This window comes from Manacus vitellinus, unplaced genomic scaffold (assembly GCF_001715985.3).
Source record: "Manacus vitellinus isolate BGI_N305 unplaced genomic scaffold, ASM171598v3 scaffold_3_pilon, whole genome shotgun sequence".
Lineage (NCBI taxonomy): Eukaryota > Metazoa > Chordata > Aves > Passeriformes > Pipridae > Manacus > Manacus vitellinus.
Genome location: NW_021940535.1, coordinates 27471450 through 27490594, shown reverse-complemented (window position 1 = coordinate 27490594; position 19145 = coordinate 27471450). Strand labels below are relative to the sequence as shown.

Sequence of the window (19145 nt, the reverse complement as noted above, 5' to 3'; positions counted from 1 at the left end):
ACTCGATGGGGTCTTCTAATTTGATTCACTGTGCTATTGCCACCACCAGTATTTACAAAATCGCTGAGCCACTACCACTATTACAATCCAGGACAAAGGAGAACCTCAAGTCCTTCCACCTTCAAAGCTGGAAATACAAGCAGAAACGCAAATAAACAGAAACTGCTTATTAAAATCACAAAAACCCCACGACTTCTCTACTGTTAAGATCAGAAGTCCGACGCATTACAACCAACACTCTGCCTCTTGGTAAAACTTTTTCAATAATTAAATCTTGCAATTATGGAAAAAGACGCGACTATAGCAGATTTAAATATTTCCAAAAATACTCTAGAGGAAGAAGGAGAAAAAAAAATCCATATTAACACAGGCTAATGCCCAGCAATGAACCACAAAATGAGCCCACAAAGTTCTCTAAAAAGACAACAATTCGTAATTTCTTTTGAATGTGAATTAGAAAAACAAAAAAGAAAGTTAACAGCTGGTAACAGTTTCAGTCCCGCTTTAAACAAAGGAAGCAAGTGCTCAGTGACACAATGAAAGAAGGGAGGCTATCTAAGGCAACTACGAAGAGAGATAAGGTGGTCAGCATCGACTCCTCAGTCTGACCTCTCCAGCTCTTACAACAGCAATTGCACCGGACTGTCTTTGTAAAATGCTTTTGAGATCTCTAGATAAGTGATCATTAAGAAAGCTGTGTATCTCACAGCACAGTGATACATGCATTTCTGTACCTACTTCAAACCAGAAACAAAGATGTTAAGCAACATGCCCAAGGTCATGCAAAGCTAAAGGCAGGAACGAACCACAAAACCCGGACTCTCACAGCCCTTAAGAAAGAATCCATCACAGTCGGGTATGCACTAAAATAAATAACTAAATCTCTCTGTATTTGACAACATCTGACCTATGGAAGGAAGTAGTTTCAAGACAAGTGGCAAGAAACAAAACACAGCTGCAACAGAGAGCTCTACCAGGGAATAGCGCAGCACCAAGAGTAAGTAACAACACCTCGTAGGATATTTGTCGGACTGCCGGCTGCAGCATCACACTTGCAGAGCTACACTCAAAGAAAAGGTGATTGCAGACACAGAGACTAAAAAAGGCGAAATTGGGGGCGGGAACCAAAACCAAAAAACCACCAAAAAAAAAAAAATAAAAAGACCCCAAAAAACTAACCTGAAAACACACTAGTGTGTGCAACTCGTCACACACACACAACCAAAATGCTACCAACTGCAATTTCTAGGACATTGTGCACTACCAAGACATAACTACCAGCTGCCTATGTAGTGAATCATCACGTTAAAAAATGTCATTTTTTTTTGGTCCACTAAAATTTTCTCTGGGAGCTGCAAAATTAAACTATTCTGCATCAAAACTGAAAACAAATCCCTTAAATAGATCTCCTTTTGACTTCAGTAGGCCTGTCAGAACTTATAGTATTCTGGTGTTTTCTACTTAGTTTTAATTATGTGGGCTTTTTCCTCCAAAATATGTAATATTAAGTGAAAATTAACCTCTATCAATTGCTCATCAGGTCTTGCTATACTAAAGCAAACAGGAAATGCTCTTCTAGGTCTGAAATTCACCTTTGAAATTTAAATCACAGAAAGAAAGAGAAAGAAAGTAAAACAAACATAGCATTTTTCACCTGGTAGTGCGAAAAAAAAATCATTATTTTGCATGCTGCAAACATATAAGTAAATATTAAAGCTTTTCCTCATTTAAAGTGCATTTGGAATATCCTACACCATTAGTTAAAATGACAGAAGAATACAGCTACCTGAAGCCTGTGTAAAGAATCTCTTTAACAGGCTTTTAAAGATTGCAAGCCAGAGCATCTAAAAAGCACATCCCTGAATAATTTAAGGCTCCTGGCATCTACACTGAAAGCACTCCTTTGCTAAAACTGGAGGAACAAAAAAGAGGTAAGAGAAAGAATAAAGGTCATGAAAGATCAGCGACAAAATAACTACTAAAAAAGTATTTTTCCTATCTTAAAGTTTAATCAGACATGGAGGAGCACGGATTTTACAGCCAGCTCTTCCCATTTACTGTCAACAGCTGCGGTCTAACACTAACATTTACCCCTGGGCAGTGTTAAGGCTGTGATGATCTGGAAAACAACAAAGGAATAAAATGAAAGAGAAGAAAACTGATCAAGAAGGTGAAGTACAAGACAAATCTTCATTAACAGAAATCTAGTAACAAACAAAAAGCCAAAACCGAGAGTTTTTCATTATTTTTAAATATGTAACTAACATTTCAGGGCAAAAGAAGAAAAAGAAAAAAGAAAACTCTAAAAAAATAGATTAGTCCAAAAACATATTATAAAAACAAAACAAAATGTGATTATGCTATGAAGACACAAGGCAGTATGGTTTGGTGTAGGGTAATCCCCATTTATAACCAATTCTACCTAGGTCGAATTACAGTTCAGGGTACTGTTGACAATACCAAGTTTTCTTTGCCAACTACATCCTTTAAACATCAGCAAATCCTACCTACTTCCTCTTGTGTCTGTCACAGAAACCATCCAAATAATGGGAGCAAGCAATCTTCACCTCAACAGCTATTGACTTCAAGCAAACTGAACACTTTATTCATTTTTACTCCTGGAGTGGAAAGTCCTTGCTGCTCTACAGTATCTGAAAGCCTCGCCACTGATTACAAGCAGTTCAGGATCTGGCTCCTCCTCAGTATATGAAAATGGACTTGAAACAATAGGAAACCTTATCTGAGGAAGTTAACACAGGTCACCCTTCTCCACATGTGAATACTGACTTTATACTGACAGAAGAACAGCTTAATTAAGTTTTATGAATTAGATAAGAACTTGGAAAAAGAGTCATATACAGAACTCTGATTGAAAAAAAAGAAAAAGCATTCACCTTTTTAGGGGAAAAATATTTTGCATCTTTTCTTTACACAACTTCTCATATAATTGTTTTAAAGAAGAGTCATTAGGAAGTCACTTGAATATTCAGCAAACAGGTGAGCTGAATTGCAGAAGCAGATTCAGAATAAGGCAAAACCAACCTGCCTAACACAGAACTTTTAAGTAAATGCCTGTAAAAGTGATTCCTCACTCTTTTTGTGGACTTTATTTTGTATGAGAATGGGAATGAAAAACTAAGAAAATTACACTAATATGCAACTCAGTATTTTCCTAGTGCAACTTCAAAAAACAACAACAAAAAAAATCTTTTTCGTATACATTTTTCTCCCTCAGAACTCAAGAAGTTGAGTTCTTGCAGAAAGCAGAAGGTTACAAGAAACTAAACTGTGTTCTGTTTTTCAAATTTTATCCGAACAAGGTAGTTGTTTTCTACTCCACATTCCACTCACTCTAAGCAAAACTACAAAAAGGTACTTTGTGATAGGTACGCAAAGATAAAAAAATATTTAATAAAAAGGTAAGAGAAGATGGGGCTTTGATGACAAAAAAGGAAGGTTTGAAAGTGCAGACATTTCTAAGATTCTTATGGTAGGAAGGACCCCTTTCCAGAAGACATAAAGGAGTAATAAAATAAATTCTACCTTAAACAGGTAAACTGAAGCTTAAAGCATTAAGGGGAAGCTTGACATGCCGGATCCTTAGCTAATAGAAATATGCGTAATTCCAATAACGTCAATAATACCACATGAAGTTATGCTAGCTGTTGATCTCACTCACAATATCTAAAGCCTACACCTAACTATAAATACACATATTATGTTTGCTTTTTGAAAATGGATTGAAGTTTAATAGCAACTCATAATTGAAATATTCATGGTCCCAAGCTAGCTTTGAAGTTAAATCCCTGAGTGGATAAAGTGGACTGTATATCTAATCTAAACTAAATGTTTCCCTTAGTTACTAATACCAGTGCAGTTTCACTAGTTATAATCATTATTACAGAAAAAAATGCAAAACCCACAGCACTTTAAGGGGCATTTAATCCTGCTCAGTGGTAGGACACAGCACATGATCTTGGCAGTATCGGTTCCTCTGCTACCTTCCACATCTTGCTCCAAGAGCTGACCTCTTCAAATCACCAAGCTGGTAATTTCTAGGCAAGAAAGGTTTAACCACAGCTTTCCAGTACTGCTACTGCTACCGAAGTTTCTTAAGTCTCCTTTTAATGTCATGAGTTTCAGTTTAACACCGCAGATCTGCCTCAGCTTTAAAGCCCATTTCTCAAGCAACGAATCCTGAAATAAAATGTCATTAATTTTTGCACCTGGACTGCAGATTGTAACTGTTTCACTGGAGCACTGCAGTTTTCTTTACATACTCTGCACATCAACCACACCCCTCTACCTATATCCAGCTCCATAAATAAAACTTCTGCAATGAACCACAGTTTAGTTGCCTTTGAACTACAGTGGCTGTGACCTCCTTCACTGGTTTACACTTCTATCCTTCACCATTTTTGGCTCAATTAAATGCATTAAACACTAAATCCATGAAAGCTTGTCCATCCTCTCCCATGTATAAAATAAAAATAAATTAAAAAAAAAAAAAACAAAACCAAAACCAAAGTGCTCCTGCCAGACTGCTTCCAGTAACGGGGCAAGTACCGTGCAGAGGTATGGATTATATATAGTAAGTCATTATAATGGAGTTTGAAGGCAGGTTTGGATCCTAAAGAAAACGGTCACAATTGGGCTACTTCTGCAGCAGTAATTTCCCCATGGCTTTGGTTATGTTGATCTCTGTTCCTGTTTTGCAGAGCCCACAGCTAAATACCTTATAACCAAGTATACGTCTGAAACTCCATAACCTTTGCCAGAGTAGCTCACCAGGAAGCTCTCCTGACCTTTACTTAAGATAAAGAAACCAACTGAAACGAAGAAATAAATGTTCCTTTGATAATACTGTGTAAGCTGTGGCTAAGGAACTTTGAAATACAACAGCATTAATAAAATAACCATATTAGCAGTATTTCTTTATCACCAAAAGCAGTGACCAGCTTCAATGGGGCTTTTCTTTCACAGCTCACAAAGTATTTTCCAAGAATCATTGACTTGTTGTATAACGATAATTGTGGGTTAATAGAAGCCCCAACTGAACTTTGTACTGTTACACAAAGGATCTAAGCATGAATGACTATATTTGGGCACAATTCCCTATGGAAAATAACGTATCCAATTTTCAATTTATAGATTGTTTTGGCTTTCACATTATAATTTTTTTTTAAAGTCTTTTAAGAGAGAGGTGGGAAAAAAATCTGTTACAAGGGCAACTTTATAAGTTGAAAAGTGACTATGATTTTTGGTTGGTTTATGAACATGAACTTTGAGGGAAAAATAAAAATAAATTGTTGCTGTGTGGGAATACTATCCTGCACAGCAACAATTCCGGGGGATGAAAAAAAAACTGTGGGGTTTTTTTCCTCACAAAATGCTGTTATGAATACTCTCAATAAATTCTTCCTAGAACAATTCCTAAGTAACTGGAAAAATAATCTAAAAGATTTATAGGAAAACTGAATTTGTTTTTTGGGTTAAAGACTATTTTAATGCAATTCTTCCTAATCTCTCTAATATTAATCTTAATGTTTCAGTACATGAATGCTGTATTTAACAGCTATCTGGTTTAGTGAACTGCAGTAATTCACTCCGATAGGATAAATTATTTACGTTATCTAGCAAAATGGAAAAGCTCCCATGCGCTCTGCTACAATCAGCAGACACTGTTTAGAAGAGACTTCTGATGATGGAGAGAAGTCTTGCCATGAGGAATAAAAATGCATAAAGGTGCTCCAAGAAGTCTATGACCTTGTCAGATGTTTCTCATGCTATGTCCTTGCAACCACCGAAAACCGCAGAACCAAAGGTACAGCAAAGGTACAGCAAAGTGCTTAACAGAACAGTAGCATTTTAGCAGGTGAAAGCAAGACTCGAGTGGCATAGGCTGATAAAAATAGGTTTAGGTCCTTGTTAAGTAGAGTAGAAAACAAAGCAAAACATTCAGCTTAATGTAACTCCTGCTTCCTCTCATTAATTCAAAGGGAAATTTTGTCTGAGCAACAAAATGCCACATGCTAAGACAACTTAAAAATGCTTCAGCAGTGGCTGTATTTGATTGATTATGTAGAGAACTGTATTTATTTGTTGATACACAAAACGTGTTGAGCAGCCTGATTGCTGCTCAGCAGAGTTGCCTCCTATGTCCCACAGTATCTGATCTGTACCGGCTCAGAATGCTCCTCTGCTCACTCTACGGACAAACAAACTCCTTCCACCTCCACAACCTGAGTTTTTCCATGCTTCCCTGGGGCTCAGGGTAGGAATGATAGGAGAGGGTCCCCTGCTAAAGGTTATACCTTCAGCCCAAATAACTTCTTTTGGCTGCACATCAAAATGCCACTTGCTTTATCTACTCATCACACTGATGTCACCAACCAGCAAAAGGATTGCAGATGACACAATAAATAACAAATATGAAGACCCAAACATAAATATACAAATACATATTTTTAAGAAAGTGATGAGTCGTACTATACTTACAACTTTCAGCCTGATAGTCTGGCACAAACTGCTCATCATTGTCAGGTACCTGAGCTGAAGAAAGGAAAACAAAAAAACAAACAAACAAACAAACAAAAAACAAGAATTAAAAGAAGCCGTTATAGCATAAATAAAGACTTGTGCTTAATTCAAAGCACTGCCAAGTTTAAAACTAGGATTTTTTTTTTCCTTGTTGAGTATGAAAATCAGGCAAGAGCATCATTTTAATATCTGATAAACCCTGGGGTGAAGCTGTGCGGTGCAGTCTGAGTCCACAGCAGCCCCGGCGCAGAGCAATGGGAATGGGCTGACTTGCCCTGCCTCACTCCCTGCACCAGGGTCTGGACCTACCATGCCACAGATAAAACTCATCAGTGCCCAGTTTCAAAATATCTGAACATAAAAACAAATCCTAGTGATTAACACTTATGCTTCTTTAACCCCAAACTACCACACCTTCGTTTTACTTAAATGTGATTCCAATTGTTTGTGGTAGTCAGCCAACACAGTAGGGATTTTCTGTTATTGTTTCAAACATTCAAGAAGAACTATTTTACCAGACCACAGAATTCCTGGTTCAATGACACCATTTCAGACATAAAAAAAAATATTTACTTAAAGCAAAAATCATCATTAATATCCATTCATCTTATGTAGGATCATTGTTGCTTTTAAGAAACTTTCATCACAAACCAGAACTATAAAATACAATCATTTCATGCTCTGCTAATGGATAATTTTGCTCCTGTGGTACCCCAGTTCCTTTTCACTGTATATCTAAGACATTAACCATCTCTCAAACGGTGTTGTAAAATCATTTAAACCATTTAAGCTGAAATACCACTGAATGTATATTACAGATGAATGCATTCAAATAACTGCAGAAAATTACACTGAGAAACGGCATCCTCGGAGCAAGACTGCTTCTGCGTACATCCCGAGAGAGATCCAGCTTATCATCTCAACTTTGTCATCGTTTCCTCAACATACACACCAACAGGAATCACTACAGCAAAGCTGCATAAAATTATCTGTTTAAAAATACTTTAATTTACACAGTTCTTGTCTGAAGATAAGCAAATAATTCACATGATCTTCATTAAAAGTTAACATCTGCCATGATCTGGTTACCCAATGAGAATTGAGAGGCAAATGCTGCTTATATAATCATTTATCAAAACTGTGACTATCAAATTATTAAACACATTAAGTGATAAAATGTAACTTTCATGTCCCTCAGAGTATTTTCTAGTTTAGAAAGCGCACACTCCCCATCATATATGTACAACAGTTATAATTTGTTTGAATTTAAAATACATATTTAACTATAATTACAGTTATTTTCAATGTGCACTACAGTACTCTTCATGGACCAGATCTCCACTCCTTACTCAGGAAATATTTCTAGTGACTTAACTGGAATTTTTTTTTCCTGGTAAAGAGTTCAGAATCAGGCTCATTACACTGAAAAATTATTTGCTCTGGATTTTAAAATAAATTTAAAATCTTACTGTCTTAATTGGAGAAAGTATTCCTTAAGAACAAATGACCTTGGGAAATATGCAAACGCAGATTTGAAAAGAAGTGTAAGATAAACCCACTAAGTGTAATTAGCCTTACTGTGAAAAAAAAGCATTGCTACTGTTGCTTTGTTGTATGGGATTTTAAAGAAAAAAATAACATTACAGTAAACCATCCTTCTAGGATAAATCAGTGCCTCTGAGGACGTGTGGGTTCCTCAAAGTCTGAAGCTGTATAAAACACTTATTTTACCAACCCAAATATTCCCAGTATTTTTGACACATTAAATTTCCTTTCTTCCAGAGAAACTACAGAACTTTTACCAAAAATGAACTCAGGGAGCCCAAATATTAACACTCCGCAATTTCTGACATTTCATGCAATTGACTGCATGCAAATGTTTGGCATTTTCCTTACAAAAATGCCAACCATTTGACTGTCACAGAAGAATCCAATTATGAAATCAAAGTCTTCTACTTAAAAATCAGTTCATAAGGATTTCTTTTATTTCCAATTGTTTTTCAAGGGTCTGTGAGTACATTCAGATTTAAAGTAATTGTATCAAGTAATTTCTTGTTTACAGAAGACACATCCCACGCAGTTTTCTTAAGCCAGCTATCATTTTCAAATGCAGCAAGGAGGCTAGTAGAACTTTAATTTTTTAACACCCACCTGCAGTTTATATATACATATATATGTATTAATCTGTGAATCTAGGAGATATGAAAAAGCCCTAAAGAAAAAAAAAACACTCCTGTTTAAATACAAAGGCTACATTTAGTGATTGCAGCACTGGGACAGCCAATATCATATAACTTTCCATAGAGTATACTCTGCACACCAGACAGCTTCACCAGTGCTTTGTTCTGGTTCTATCACTTTAAATTGACTTAGTCCAGAACAAATCTGTTGTAGAGTTTTATGTATAAGTATCAGTAAATAAGGTCCTTTTTGGTTTTCCCCAGCCATAGAGTAAGGAAAAAATAAAATATGTCATGGAAACCTCTATATTACTGCCATTATGCCTGATTTGCTCTTGTTTATGGAATAAACAAGAAAAATGTACTTCATTCATGGATCCCCACAATTTATGAAGGCATATTTAATAGAGATCAAAGCACATCACTTTATCAGTACTCTGGAAACAGGTGGAGACTGCACTGTCAAAATTTAAATACAATATGAACACAGCCTTAAAAGCCTCTTTAGAGAAAGGAACACAGCAAGTTAAGAAGTATTTAAAACCCTGCCAACTATAAACAAAACAAATAACAACATCCAAAATGTTCAACCCAGGAACATGCATTTCTACTGGAATCTAATTTTAGTAGCATCAGTACCTTAGAAATGAGCCCAAAAGGCTACAGGGAGAAATTAAAAGGATCTGCTAGTGGAAATGAAAACGCAAATTATTCCTCATTTAATCCGATATTATTTTTAAACTAGCAAAACTGAAACTTGCACATGATCATGCTGGTGAAATGCAAGCAATCATCCTCATACATAGAGATTCCTTCCACCAGCACCTTGCTGTGAGAGGGCAAATCATTGGGATACATCATCCCATTACTCAAGTAGAAGAGGGCTTTTGTACCTGGAGTTTGAATAATTACAGGCAGACTTTGCAGCAAATTAAATAGACTAGTAAAGACCCTTCAACATGAATGTCTGAAAGGAAAATGTACTTGCAGTGTTGCAACTGTCTGCACATTTATATACATATGCCATTCATTTCCTCTTTTATTCACAAATACTGCAACTCAGCAAGCTTGCCATAAAATCTTCATTGGTCTTCTGTTAACATACACAAGACACAGTGCATAAATCACTAAAACTTTTTTTTTTTTTCTTTTACTTTGCCATTCAGAGGAAAATTGAAAAAGATATCTGAAATGATCACCTAACCGAATGAGAATATTTCCCTGAGCTACTTAATTATGGGGGTTTGGGAAGGCAAGTGTATTCCAAAAGACTAATAAAAGGTTTTGAAAGATATTAAGCATGTGGCTTTTACTGCTAATAGCAGAAGCAGCTACATCAGTTCATTCCACATTCAGAGCCATCAAGCCTCACACTCCTGAAGCAGACATCTGCAGCACAAACTATCCGACTCAGCCTAGAATATTACCAAAAGTTTTCTTTTTCTTCTGACTACAGCTATAAGGTCTCAAGAGGATTTGGGAAGTGTACAGAAATGTTAATGATGATCTTGAGATGTTATCAGTCTAGGTTTTACAGTTTCACTACCTACTAAGTTAAAATCAGTTTGCCAAATGCAAACATTCACAGCACAAAAACACTTAATACTTGTTTGTAGTTTTTAGAGCTTTAAACAATCTTTGAAAAGCTGAACTGACAGATCATTTTGCAAATGGAAAGCAATTTTGTGGGGGAAAAAAAAAGTTTAAAACTAGGGCCTGTTAGCTTGCTTTCATTGCAAGTAAACAAAAAGTTCCCATTAACAAGCATCCAGGACAAAAGGAGTTAATATTTAATTAAAACCAGCTCTATCCACTGTAACAATGACCTGGAGCCAAACAAGGCAGAAGATGTATGAGTCATTCTTTCTGCCAGTGAATGAGACAGCTGATCTCCGAAGCAATTCCTCAAGACAGGCAGTCAGAACTGGAGTTCTGCCTCCATTCACAAAAACACAGTCCAGCATGAACCATGTGGCCCCAACCACAAGCTTTTCATGTCACACCCTTCCAGAGAGCTACAGCAAAGTAAACTTGAACTTTAGGCATAAACACACTGATTTCACTGCTTTGTCTCAAGATGCAGCACAGACCTGCTGAGGAACATTATAAATGAAAAGTTAAGCAAACTATAAAGGGCTTAAATTTAACTCTTCCTACTCCCAGTCAAAAACTGCTTCCAAAAGCTGATCTGCATTCCAGGGAAAGGTGTTCCTGTTAAAAAAAAAAACGGAAACGTTCCAGAAAAACAAGAAGCTGCAAATGCTTCACTTAAAACTTTATTTTGGGTAGCAGAACACTTCCTGCGGTACTGTGTGCTCTGACCTCATGCTTCACTTTTAGAGCTAAGAGCAATTAGTTTTAAAATATCCATCAGTTATTCAAAGTGGTAAAAGAAATTGAAATTGACAGGAAATTCTATACGAACAGTAGTATTTTGGCTTCAGCTAAAATAAGACTTCAGGCCTCAACAGTAATGGGTCTATTGAGTTTTCTTTGATTCATTGTCAAGTCTGAATATCTGAAAGATTGGCTAAATTGTAACTAATTCCTGAAAGAGCTGGGGGGTGGGGGGCGTTAGTTGGTAGTTGTTCTTTTTCCACGGGAACAACTGTTTCTAACAAAGAAGCATTCAGAAAGCAAAACAGTGACAAATTTCAAGATGGTAAAAAATATTATTTCCCATAAGCACTGGATTTGCTGTCAAAACAAGCCAAAACCCTTTTTACATAATGTGAGATGCTCTGACTAATAAACTTAAATGCAGTTCAAAACTAGCTCCAGATCTCAAAATTCTTCCTTATGTGAATAATCCCTAGGAATATGAAGATGGGTTTGCAGAATCTGCTCTTCATTTGCTGCTATACTAAAAATGAGGAAAAAAGTTAGCTTACAAGGAGCACTTGCATTTAACATTTCGCTACACGCCTCATGGTTAGCAAACTCCACTATGCCTTTGAAAATTATTATTTTGAGTAAAAGTTATTTACTTTTCCAGCAAACAAGAAAAACGTTACTACTTTCAGACTATTACTTCTTGCAGACTTAAGACTTGTAGATTTTTGGTGGATTTACTTCTTTGGGGTTTTGTTGTTTTTTTTTTAAATAATAGCCCCTTCCCTCCCATTTTGCCTAATCTAACTCTTCTCCTTTTTTGCAGAGATATTTAAGATCACAAGTTGTGAGTATTAGAAAACCAAATCTGTCAGATCACTAGAATCCGCTAAAAAAAAAAAAAAAAGAAGACATTTTCTGTACTATAAACTAAAAGTCTTTTCACTGCTTTTAAGAGTGTTTGTCCTCATTAGACATATTTCAGCCATGAAGATATTATCATTTTTTGACTATTATTACTACTATAAAAATTGATAAAAGTAGATAATTCTTGAATATGGCTACATAGAATTTGCCTTACACTCCGTAAATTTTACAACTTTTTGGGAGAAAAAATCTAGTTAGTAGGACTAAACAAAGCCACTCTAACTAGAGTACTATTTGAAGATCTAGTACTTTTACTAAAAATAATCCTTTAAGAACTAGAAGCTACTTACTTTCATACCTCCTCATTTAAGAAATAAACTATAAGCCAACACTTGCTTAGACATCACTGCGACACTGGTGGGACCTTCAGGTTAGGAAAGCAGAGGGCAGAAATTTCTTTTCTAAAGTTCATGCCAAAGCTGGGTGTTAATTTTTTGAGAAAAATTACTTACTTTCAGATACTAAAAACTGGTTTCTGAATACTACCAGCTTGTAGAAGCCATCCACTCAATGTAGCTGAGCCACAGTAGAGTCATGAACCCGTCACCTGTAGCTATCATTTCAAACCACTTTCTGTTCACTTAATATTTTTGGGTTTTTTTCCAAATCACTCAAAGAACATTGTATTTTATTTTTCAGTATATTACCATCTGAGAAGCTTCTTATCTATTGCTCTAAGAAGCAGATCTAGTACATATATTATTTGTGTTTGCTTGGGATGCCTTTTATGGATTTTTAACAAGCTGTAGGAGAAATTAGTATCTGAGTAATTTTAAATAAAAATCTGGGTTTTGGTAATCTATTATTCCCCAAAAACAAATGCTCTCCCCATAGAAAGGAGACGCTCACTCACTAAGAATTTGTTCTCTCTTCATTTTATTCCACAGTAAGAAGTAAGAGCTACCATGATAACATTAGATTAATATTTGAACCATTTTTTTCAAAGCACTGAACAATTGTTATCTGTCAGAACCAATCTGATTCCAAATATATAGAATTAATAAAGTCATTTTACAGTACTATCATGACAAAATGTTGCCACTGAGTTATTTAAATATAAAAGATACCTGAATAATATTTGTCTTAGTTAGCAATAGGTAATTTTAACTCTTTCAAGGTTGAACATTGACGAAATTATTAAAGGCTTCCCATTTTCAGTTTCTGGCATCAGAAAACAGTTATACTCTATCTTCTGTCTCGCATAACAATTGACACAAGGGAACCTTATTCGGAGTAAGTTTTACATCGAAATAATTTAGATTCTTTCTTACATATATAATACTGCACAGAGTAAGAACCAAAACTCATTTCCATAAAAATCTAGTATGCAGCTAGTGGAATACATTTGTAAGCTTTCTGTAAGTAGTATTCAGCTTGTTAATTATGTAGTAATAAAATATTAAAGAGGTTACTGAATTGTTTACATTTGGATTAATTCTTTAATACATGTGAACCACTCACCATTTCCAACAGGAAAAGAATACATGTCTGTTTATTTGTTTACCACCAACTTGTCACAGGTGACACTAACTGTAAAAATCTCCAGGTTAAAATGTATGATGTGGTAAGGACAGCTCAAGGAAGAGCAAACAAAAAAAATTCTCAAGCATTATATTTGTGTGCCATAAAATGCAACTCACTTTCTTCTCCTAACTAATAAGTAGATTTTTGACCTGGTTACTCCCCAGTGGGGATCTGAACTCGTGGGAGAAACCTGGTCAGCTGCCACTGCTTCTCTTAAAAAGGGTCAAGATGTTTTAAAATTTCATGGTCATTTCCCTGGCTCCAGAGCTTCATGAAAAGAAATATGTAAACACTACTGATGCTGCCAAATTGGCAGACTTCTAGCCTATAAAGGTCCAGAAGAACATAAATGGACACATCTAGCAATGGGTAAACAAGTCTGATTTCAAAATCTGTTTCCTGGCTAAGCTCATCCATGTAGACATTTGAGCATAGCTACAATATCCTCAAACACTAGTACATTATAAAGACTACTGAAAGTTGTTTAGGGTGGGGGTTTTTTAATTAAAACTTTGGGATCAAGTTAACAGCTCAATACTTGATGCTCTCAACTTTTTATTTCAGTTTTAGTTTAGCCCCTAGGAAAGCTGTGCAAAGTTTGTGTTTTATGAAACAGTTAAAACCACGGCTTGGCCCGAAACACAGAGATTTCTTAAAGTATTTCTAGGACACCGGAAAACCTGTAATATTTAGTTATAACATACTATAGACAAATAACATTATTTAGCTCTATTATCCTCTGCTAGGCAAAAAATCAACTTTTTTTTTCATTTCTTAAATATTTACTGGATCATTTTATTTACCTTTAAGAAGGTTCCTCAACCTAGCTGACACAGGACTAGACACCTTTCTCTCTCAGAACCGATCTAAATTTATTCAGTGAAATACACTCTGACAAAGAGGTAAAAATGCTCTCGAACAATTCATTCTAATCAAAAATAAGCAATGCTTCTAGAGTAAAAATAGCAATTATATTAATATATATGTACCTACAGAAATCATTAGTTTTAAATTCTGTATTATTTTTAAATTTCCATTATTATCTGCACATGCATTATGAATATGCCTGTTTTTTTCTAACTTATGATCAAAGAATATAATTTTTTCAGAAACAAAACCATCCATGCCAGTGAAAAAATCAAAGTTATCCTCTCCAAATAAAAATAGTATCTTTTGAGCAGTATTTTAACATAATTCTAGCTTGCTAGAATGAATGAGATAATACCACATAAAGAGTTCCTTAGGAAAATTACCACAGGGAGACAGCTACAGTTGTATCTGTTCATTATACTACAAAAATTATCTTAGTACAGGACATCCTGTTTTCAATTATTAGGAAAGAATCATGTTAATTCATAAAAATATATCCTCTGTTCCATTAATTTAAGGAGGGTTTTCTGATTATATACAGAATAACCATATACTAAAAATAATGCTATGAGAATAAAAATGTCATCAAAATAAACAATACCCCACAACTTACTTATAGCTAAAGAACTTGACTAACTATATATAAAGCTGTTAAAACAGAATCAGTATGTAGGCAAGTAGTCATCAGCAATATTTCCCTCTTTCTATGTAAACCAACAGCAAACATTTCACCTCAACATCCCTCCTTTCAAAAAAAAAAACCCAACAAAACCAGAACATCTCTTCTATAAACAGCTGTACACAGTCCTGTACATGATAAAAATTAAACATTTGTGAATACTGACATTCATTTGAATCAGGACAAATTTAGAGAGATTTTTTTAACTTTCATCAAATTCATGTCTATTTCAGATGCAGAAGTTTACATATAAATTTCGACCAGAAATATTAAGAACAGGCAATGCACAAAAATCTTGATGCTTGATATAAACAGTATTGTAAATATCAAAGTAAAAAAAATCAGAAAATATTGCTGAAAAGAACAAATAGATTTCAACTAGCACAAAGCTATCTTGCAACTTGTTAAAGTTCTCTTAATGCAGCAGCACATTTTTGTTATTGTTAAATGAATCTCTCAGCAAGTACTCTAAATTCATATTTGTACATTATTGTTCTTAACCATTCTCTCTTCATTAGAATGTGCTGTGCAAGATTATTTGAAATATTAAAAGAACATGCATGTGTAAAACACACCAATGTTAGTTTTCTAATCACCCAGTACACAATCTCACAACTACAAATACGAAGACAAAAATAACATGCAAAACAGGTAAAGGTTTCTAGGAAAAAAAAAAGAGAAAATAAAGAAAAAGGTACTGTTTAAGTACTTCATACACACCTAATGTTCTGTGTTGTGAACAAGGTGGAAAGAAGACACTTGCACTTAAATCTTGAAGCATCCCGTCCCGATGAACCCAGAGAAACTAATTTCTGCCATCAGAAAAGTACTCCACCAGAACACCAAATAATTATATGTGCTGCTGAAAAGGAAACAGCAAGCCCAGTTCTGGCTGTATGTAGTCTCTCGAGGTACAATAATATAAACCTGATCAATTGCAATTAAAATCTGAACAGAGGCTTAGAACTTGAAGTCTTGGTGCATTAGTTCTTGCCAAAAGCAGATGTGATTGTGAGCTGGAAGCAATTTCTCCTGGTAATTTGTGATGACACTGGGTAGAGCAGCCCCAGAGTCCCCAAAGACAAACTCATCAGAGGCTCTAATGTATGCATGACACATGAGGTGGCTCTTTTAGAGCTCAATTAATTGGGCTGAACATTAAGACAGCAAGTTCAGGACTTTTTTTTTCCCCTCCAGAGTTGTTTTTCCTCTTTTTAAAAGCAGTTTTTTCCCTTACCTTCAGCAAGCCATGTCTCCTGTAATTGGCTGAGATCTTGAAAGAGTTCTGCAAAAACATAAAGACACAGATAAAAGACTCATACCTTTAATCTTTTCATAAGATTAAAATATGTTCAAAAATATATTTTTCCCTAAGAAAAATATACATGCATCCTATTTTGGCAGTCAAATGTATAGACAAAGTAGGTATTTTGGGGCATCGGTTAATGATTTTTCTATACCTATTAATAAAAAAAACAGGCACTTACTGTATTGTCAACTCTTGAAATAATAACTAGAACCTTAACGAAGCTCTGTAGTATAAAAGGCTCACTCAGCAATACATAGAGAAGTTAAAAATTATAATCTTTCTTACAGGTGAGCTATTTCTCCTTATACAATTCAGGCCTCCTCCTGCAATATCTGCCCCAAATAAAGCTTACTCAGACTTCAGAAGTTCTGCCTGAGCAATAATTGAGTATTTTTAATAGTAGGGTCATATCTATCATATAAAAATTCTGAAGCCACAACCTGAGATGCAGCAACAGCAAACAGAAATGGGAAATCTTTTGTACTTCCCCTTATGTTTTACTTCATATGACAAGAAAATCACCACTATTTCCTCTATGCTGTACTCACTGTACTTCTTTAAAGTTAAAACCACTTTCTTCACAGACTGAGTTTTGTAGCAGTTTATCTTCTTTTGCAATTCACTGAAATCAGTTGCTTAAAATGGGTGTAAACCAGAGCAGCATTCGGCTTACTTGGAAACCTCAGAAACTCAGTTATGAAAATTCTGTTTACTAAGACTAAGTAGGATATTTGAACTAACAAATAGTTTATTTTTAATTTACTGTATTTTGAGAGAGACTTCCTCTCTTATGAATGCTGACAGATAACTATTTACATAAACTTAAATGACAGAGGCTATTCATTTATCCTGTGGACTGATACCTCACGTTCACATTGGGAAATGACTTAACTGAAAATCAGAAAGTTGCTTTCCTTTCAATCTACTTTTCCAGGCAAGTAGGGATTTTGAAAAGTTTATCAATGTGTCCTGAACCTGATAAGATTTATATAGGGTAAGTTATAGGCTCCTACATGCCTTCCTGTATGTCTTACGTACTCACAGGGGTGTAGGCGTAGCACATATACAGACCTGGTAACCTAAAGAAGTGTTAACAGCTATTACGAGCCCATAGTCCTCAAGCTACAAACATGAGTGACTACTGATGGGACTAAGTTATAAATCTTTGGCCCTCCAAAACTTTCTCAATTCTAGGCTTCATTATCCGAAATTCCCTGGATTTTTAACCCTATTAGTGTTGTACAACAACAGAAACAGCCCAGCAGACACCAGAAGCCTGACCACTAGCCCTACAGCAAGCTAGAATGAAAATCAACAGTCTCCACATCCACATTCTCTCACTCCTGCTACCACCAGTGAAGACATACCAGTGAAAAGGATGTTAAAAGACAGGAGGAATGAAAAAAGCCTTAAATCTCAAGAGGTCTGATGGTGAAAAAGCCAGGTGCCATGACTTGTGTCAGAGGCTGCGAAGTCTTGGCCTCAGTGCACGACACCTGTGTGCCACATGTGCACAAAACCCAACAGGGTAAGTCAAGCAAAGAGTATCAACTTTATCAATTTGCTGTCTTTGCCAGTTTGTTTTGCAGTAATAAAGGCAGTTTTCTTGTCCAGTTTATTCAGATTGATCTACATATATTTATCTCAAAAATAAATAAATAAATAGCTCTCAAAAAGCTTCTCTGCATTAGTAAGAAAGGGAGAAGGGGGGAGGGAAGAGGGGGAATGACAAGCCCTCACCTTCTGAGTCATGAGCCAGGTCTCTGTTAATGAATTTTCTTTTCCTGACATTTGTCGGTCTCTCATTACAGTTTCTCCCACGCGGATTCTATAAACAGGAAAGATCAGTTACTTTAGAAATTGAAGGTTTGGATTTTGGTTGGTTTGGTGTGGGGTTTTTTTAATTTAATCAAGGATACTCAGAGTTGGCATAAATTCTTTACATTTTCAAACAGGGAAATGATTGTCTTGCAGCCTTAAATTTCTAACAAAAGATATTGCTGAGCACCCTAACATCCTCCAAAAGAGTCCTGTGGCGAAATGCAAAACATTTTTATCTATCTATGTAGACATCTATTTGTACAGATACATATATAATGGGCTCAAGCAGCAACACAATACCAATCGTGTATTTTTAGCATCTAAAGTATACAAACCTACACAATAGCCCATAAATCCCTTCTGCGTAAGCTATGCAGAAGAACCCAGATATGAAATTAAAATAGACTGCTTTGTTTTCCTGTGTTACTTATAAAATTGTTTGCAAAGTCCTGAAAGAAAATAAAAGGAGAAAAAAAAAGGTTAATGTTTGCCTCAACTTCATTCTTCTGAACGTTGCAGGCAAACACAGCCAGAAACTTTGAATGCAGCTGCTGCTGCTCTCTCCTCTCATCCGCTAATCATGTGCATGATTTTTTAATCATCCCAAAACTGTCTTTAAAAGAACACGATGCTTTATTGCAATAACTAAGAAGATAGGTTCATCTTGCAGGCAAAGCTCCCAGATGAAGAGTCGCCCCTACAGCGGTAACAAAGCAGAGACTGTGTCTGTAAAACTCCCCCACAGAAATAAGTCGGAGTCAAGTTTATAAACACCAACTTTGAACTGATCACTCACATTGGTGACCACGTAAGGCACTTGCTGGTCATAAAATCCATCCATTCTGCAGCTCTTCCACGAGTCTTAGCTCTGTGTTTTATTTACTGGGCATTTGATCTGGAGATTTCCTCGGGATCTGGACTCCAATCAGCCTAGAGGGGAATACAAGATGGCTTTTAGATTTAA

The 19145-nt window shown here is 35.7% G+C and overlaps 1 protein-coding gene across 5 annotated transcripts in view; it reads right to left on the bottom strand.

Annotated features, from left to right (window-relative positions):
* Positions 1-19112, bottom strand: part of ETV1 (ETS variant 1) — a 64637-nt gene extending 45525 nt beyond the window's left edge. For 2 of the 5 annotated variants that reach the window (XM_029961808.1, XM_029961809.1), the window contains exons 1-4: positions 18978-19112; positions 18101-18188; positions 16289-16336; positions 6499-6552 (exon numbers count right to left, since the gene is read on the bottom strand). In XM_029961808.1, coding sequence (XP_029817668.1) covers positions 6499-6552; positions 16289-16336; positions 18101-18188; positions 18978-19022 — 235 coding nt within the window. In that variant the 5' untranslated portion in view covers positions 19023-19112. Of the gene's footprint in view, positions 1-2507; positions 2629-6498; positions 6553-15771; positions 15914-16288; positions 16337-18100; positions 18189-18977 lie in introns of those variants that run through there. The other 3 variants (XM_018075682.2, XM_018075683.2, XM_018075684.2) reach the window with 3 other exon arrangements.
* Positions 19113-19145: the final 33 nt, after the last annotated feature.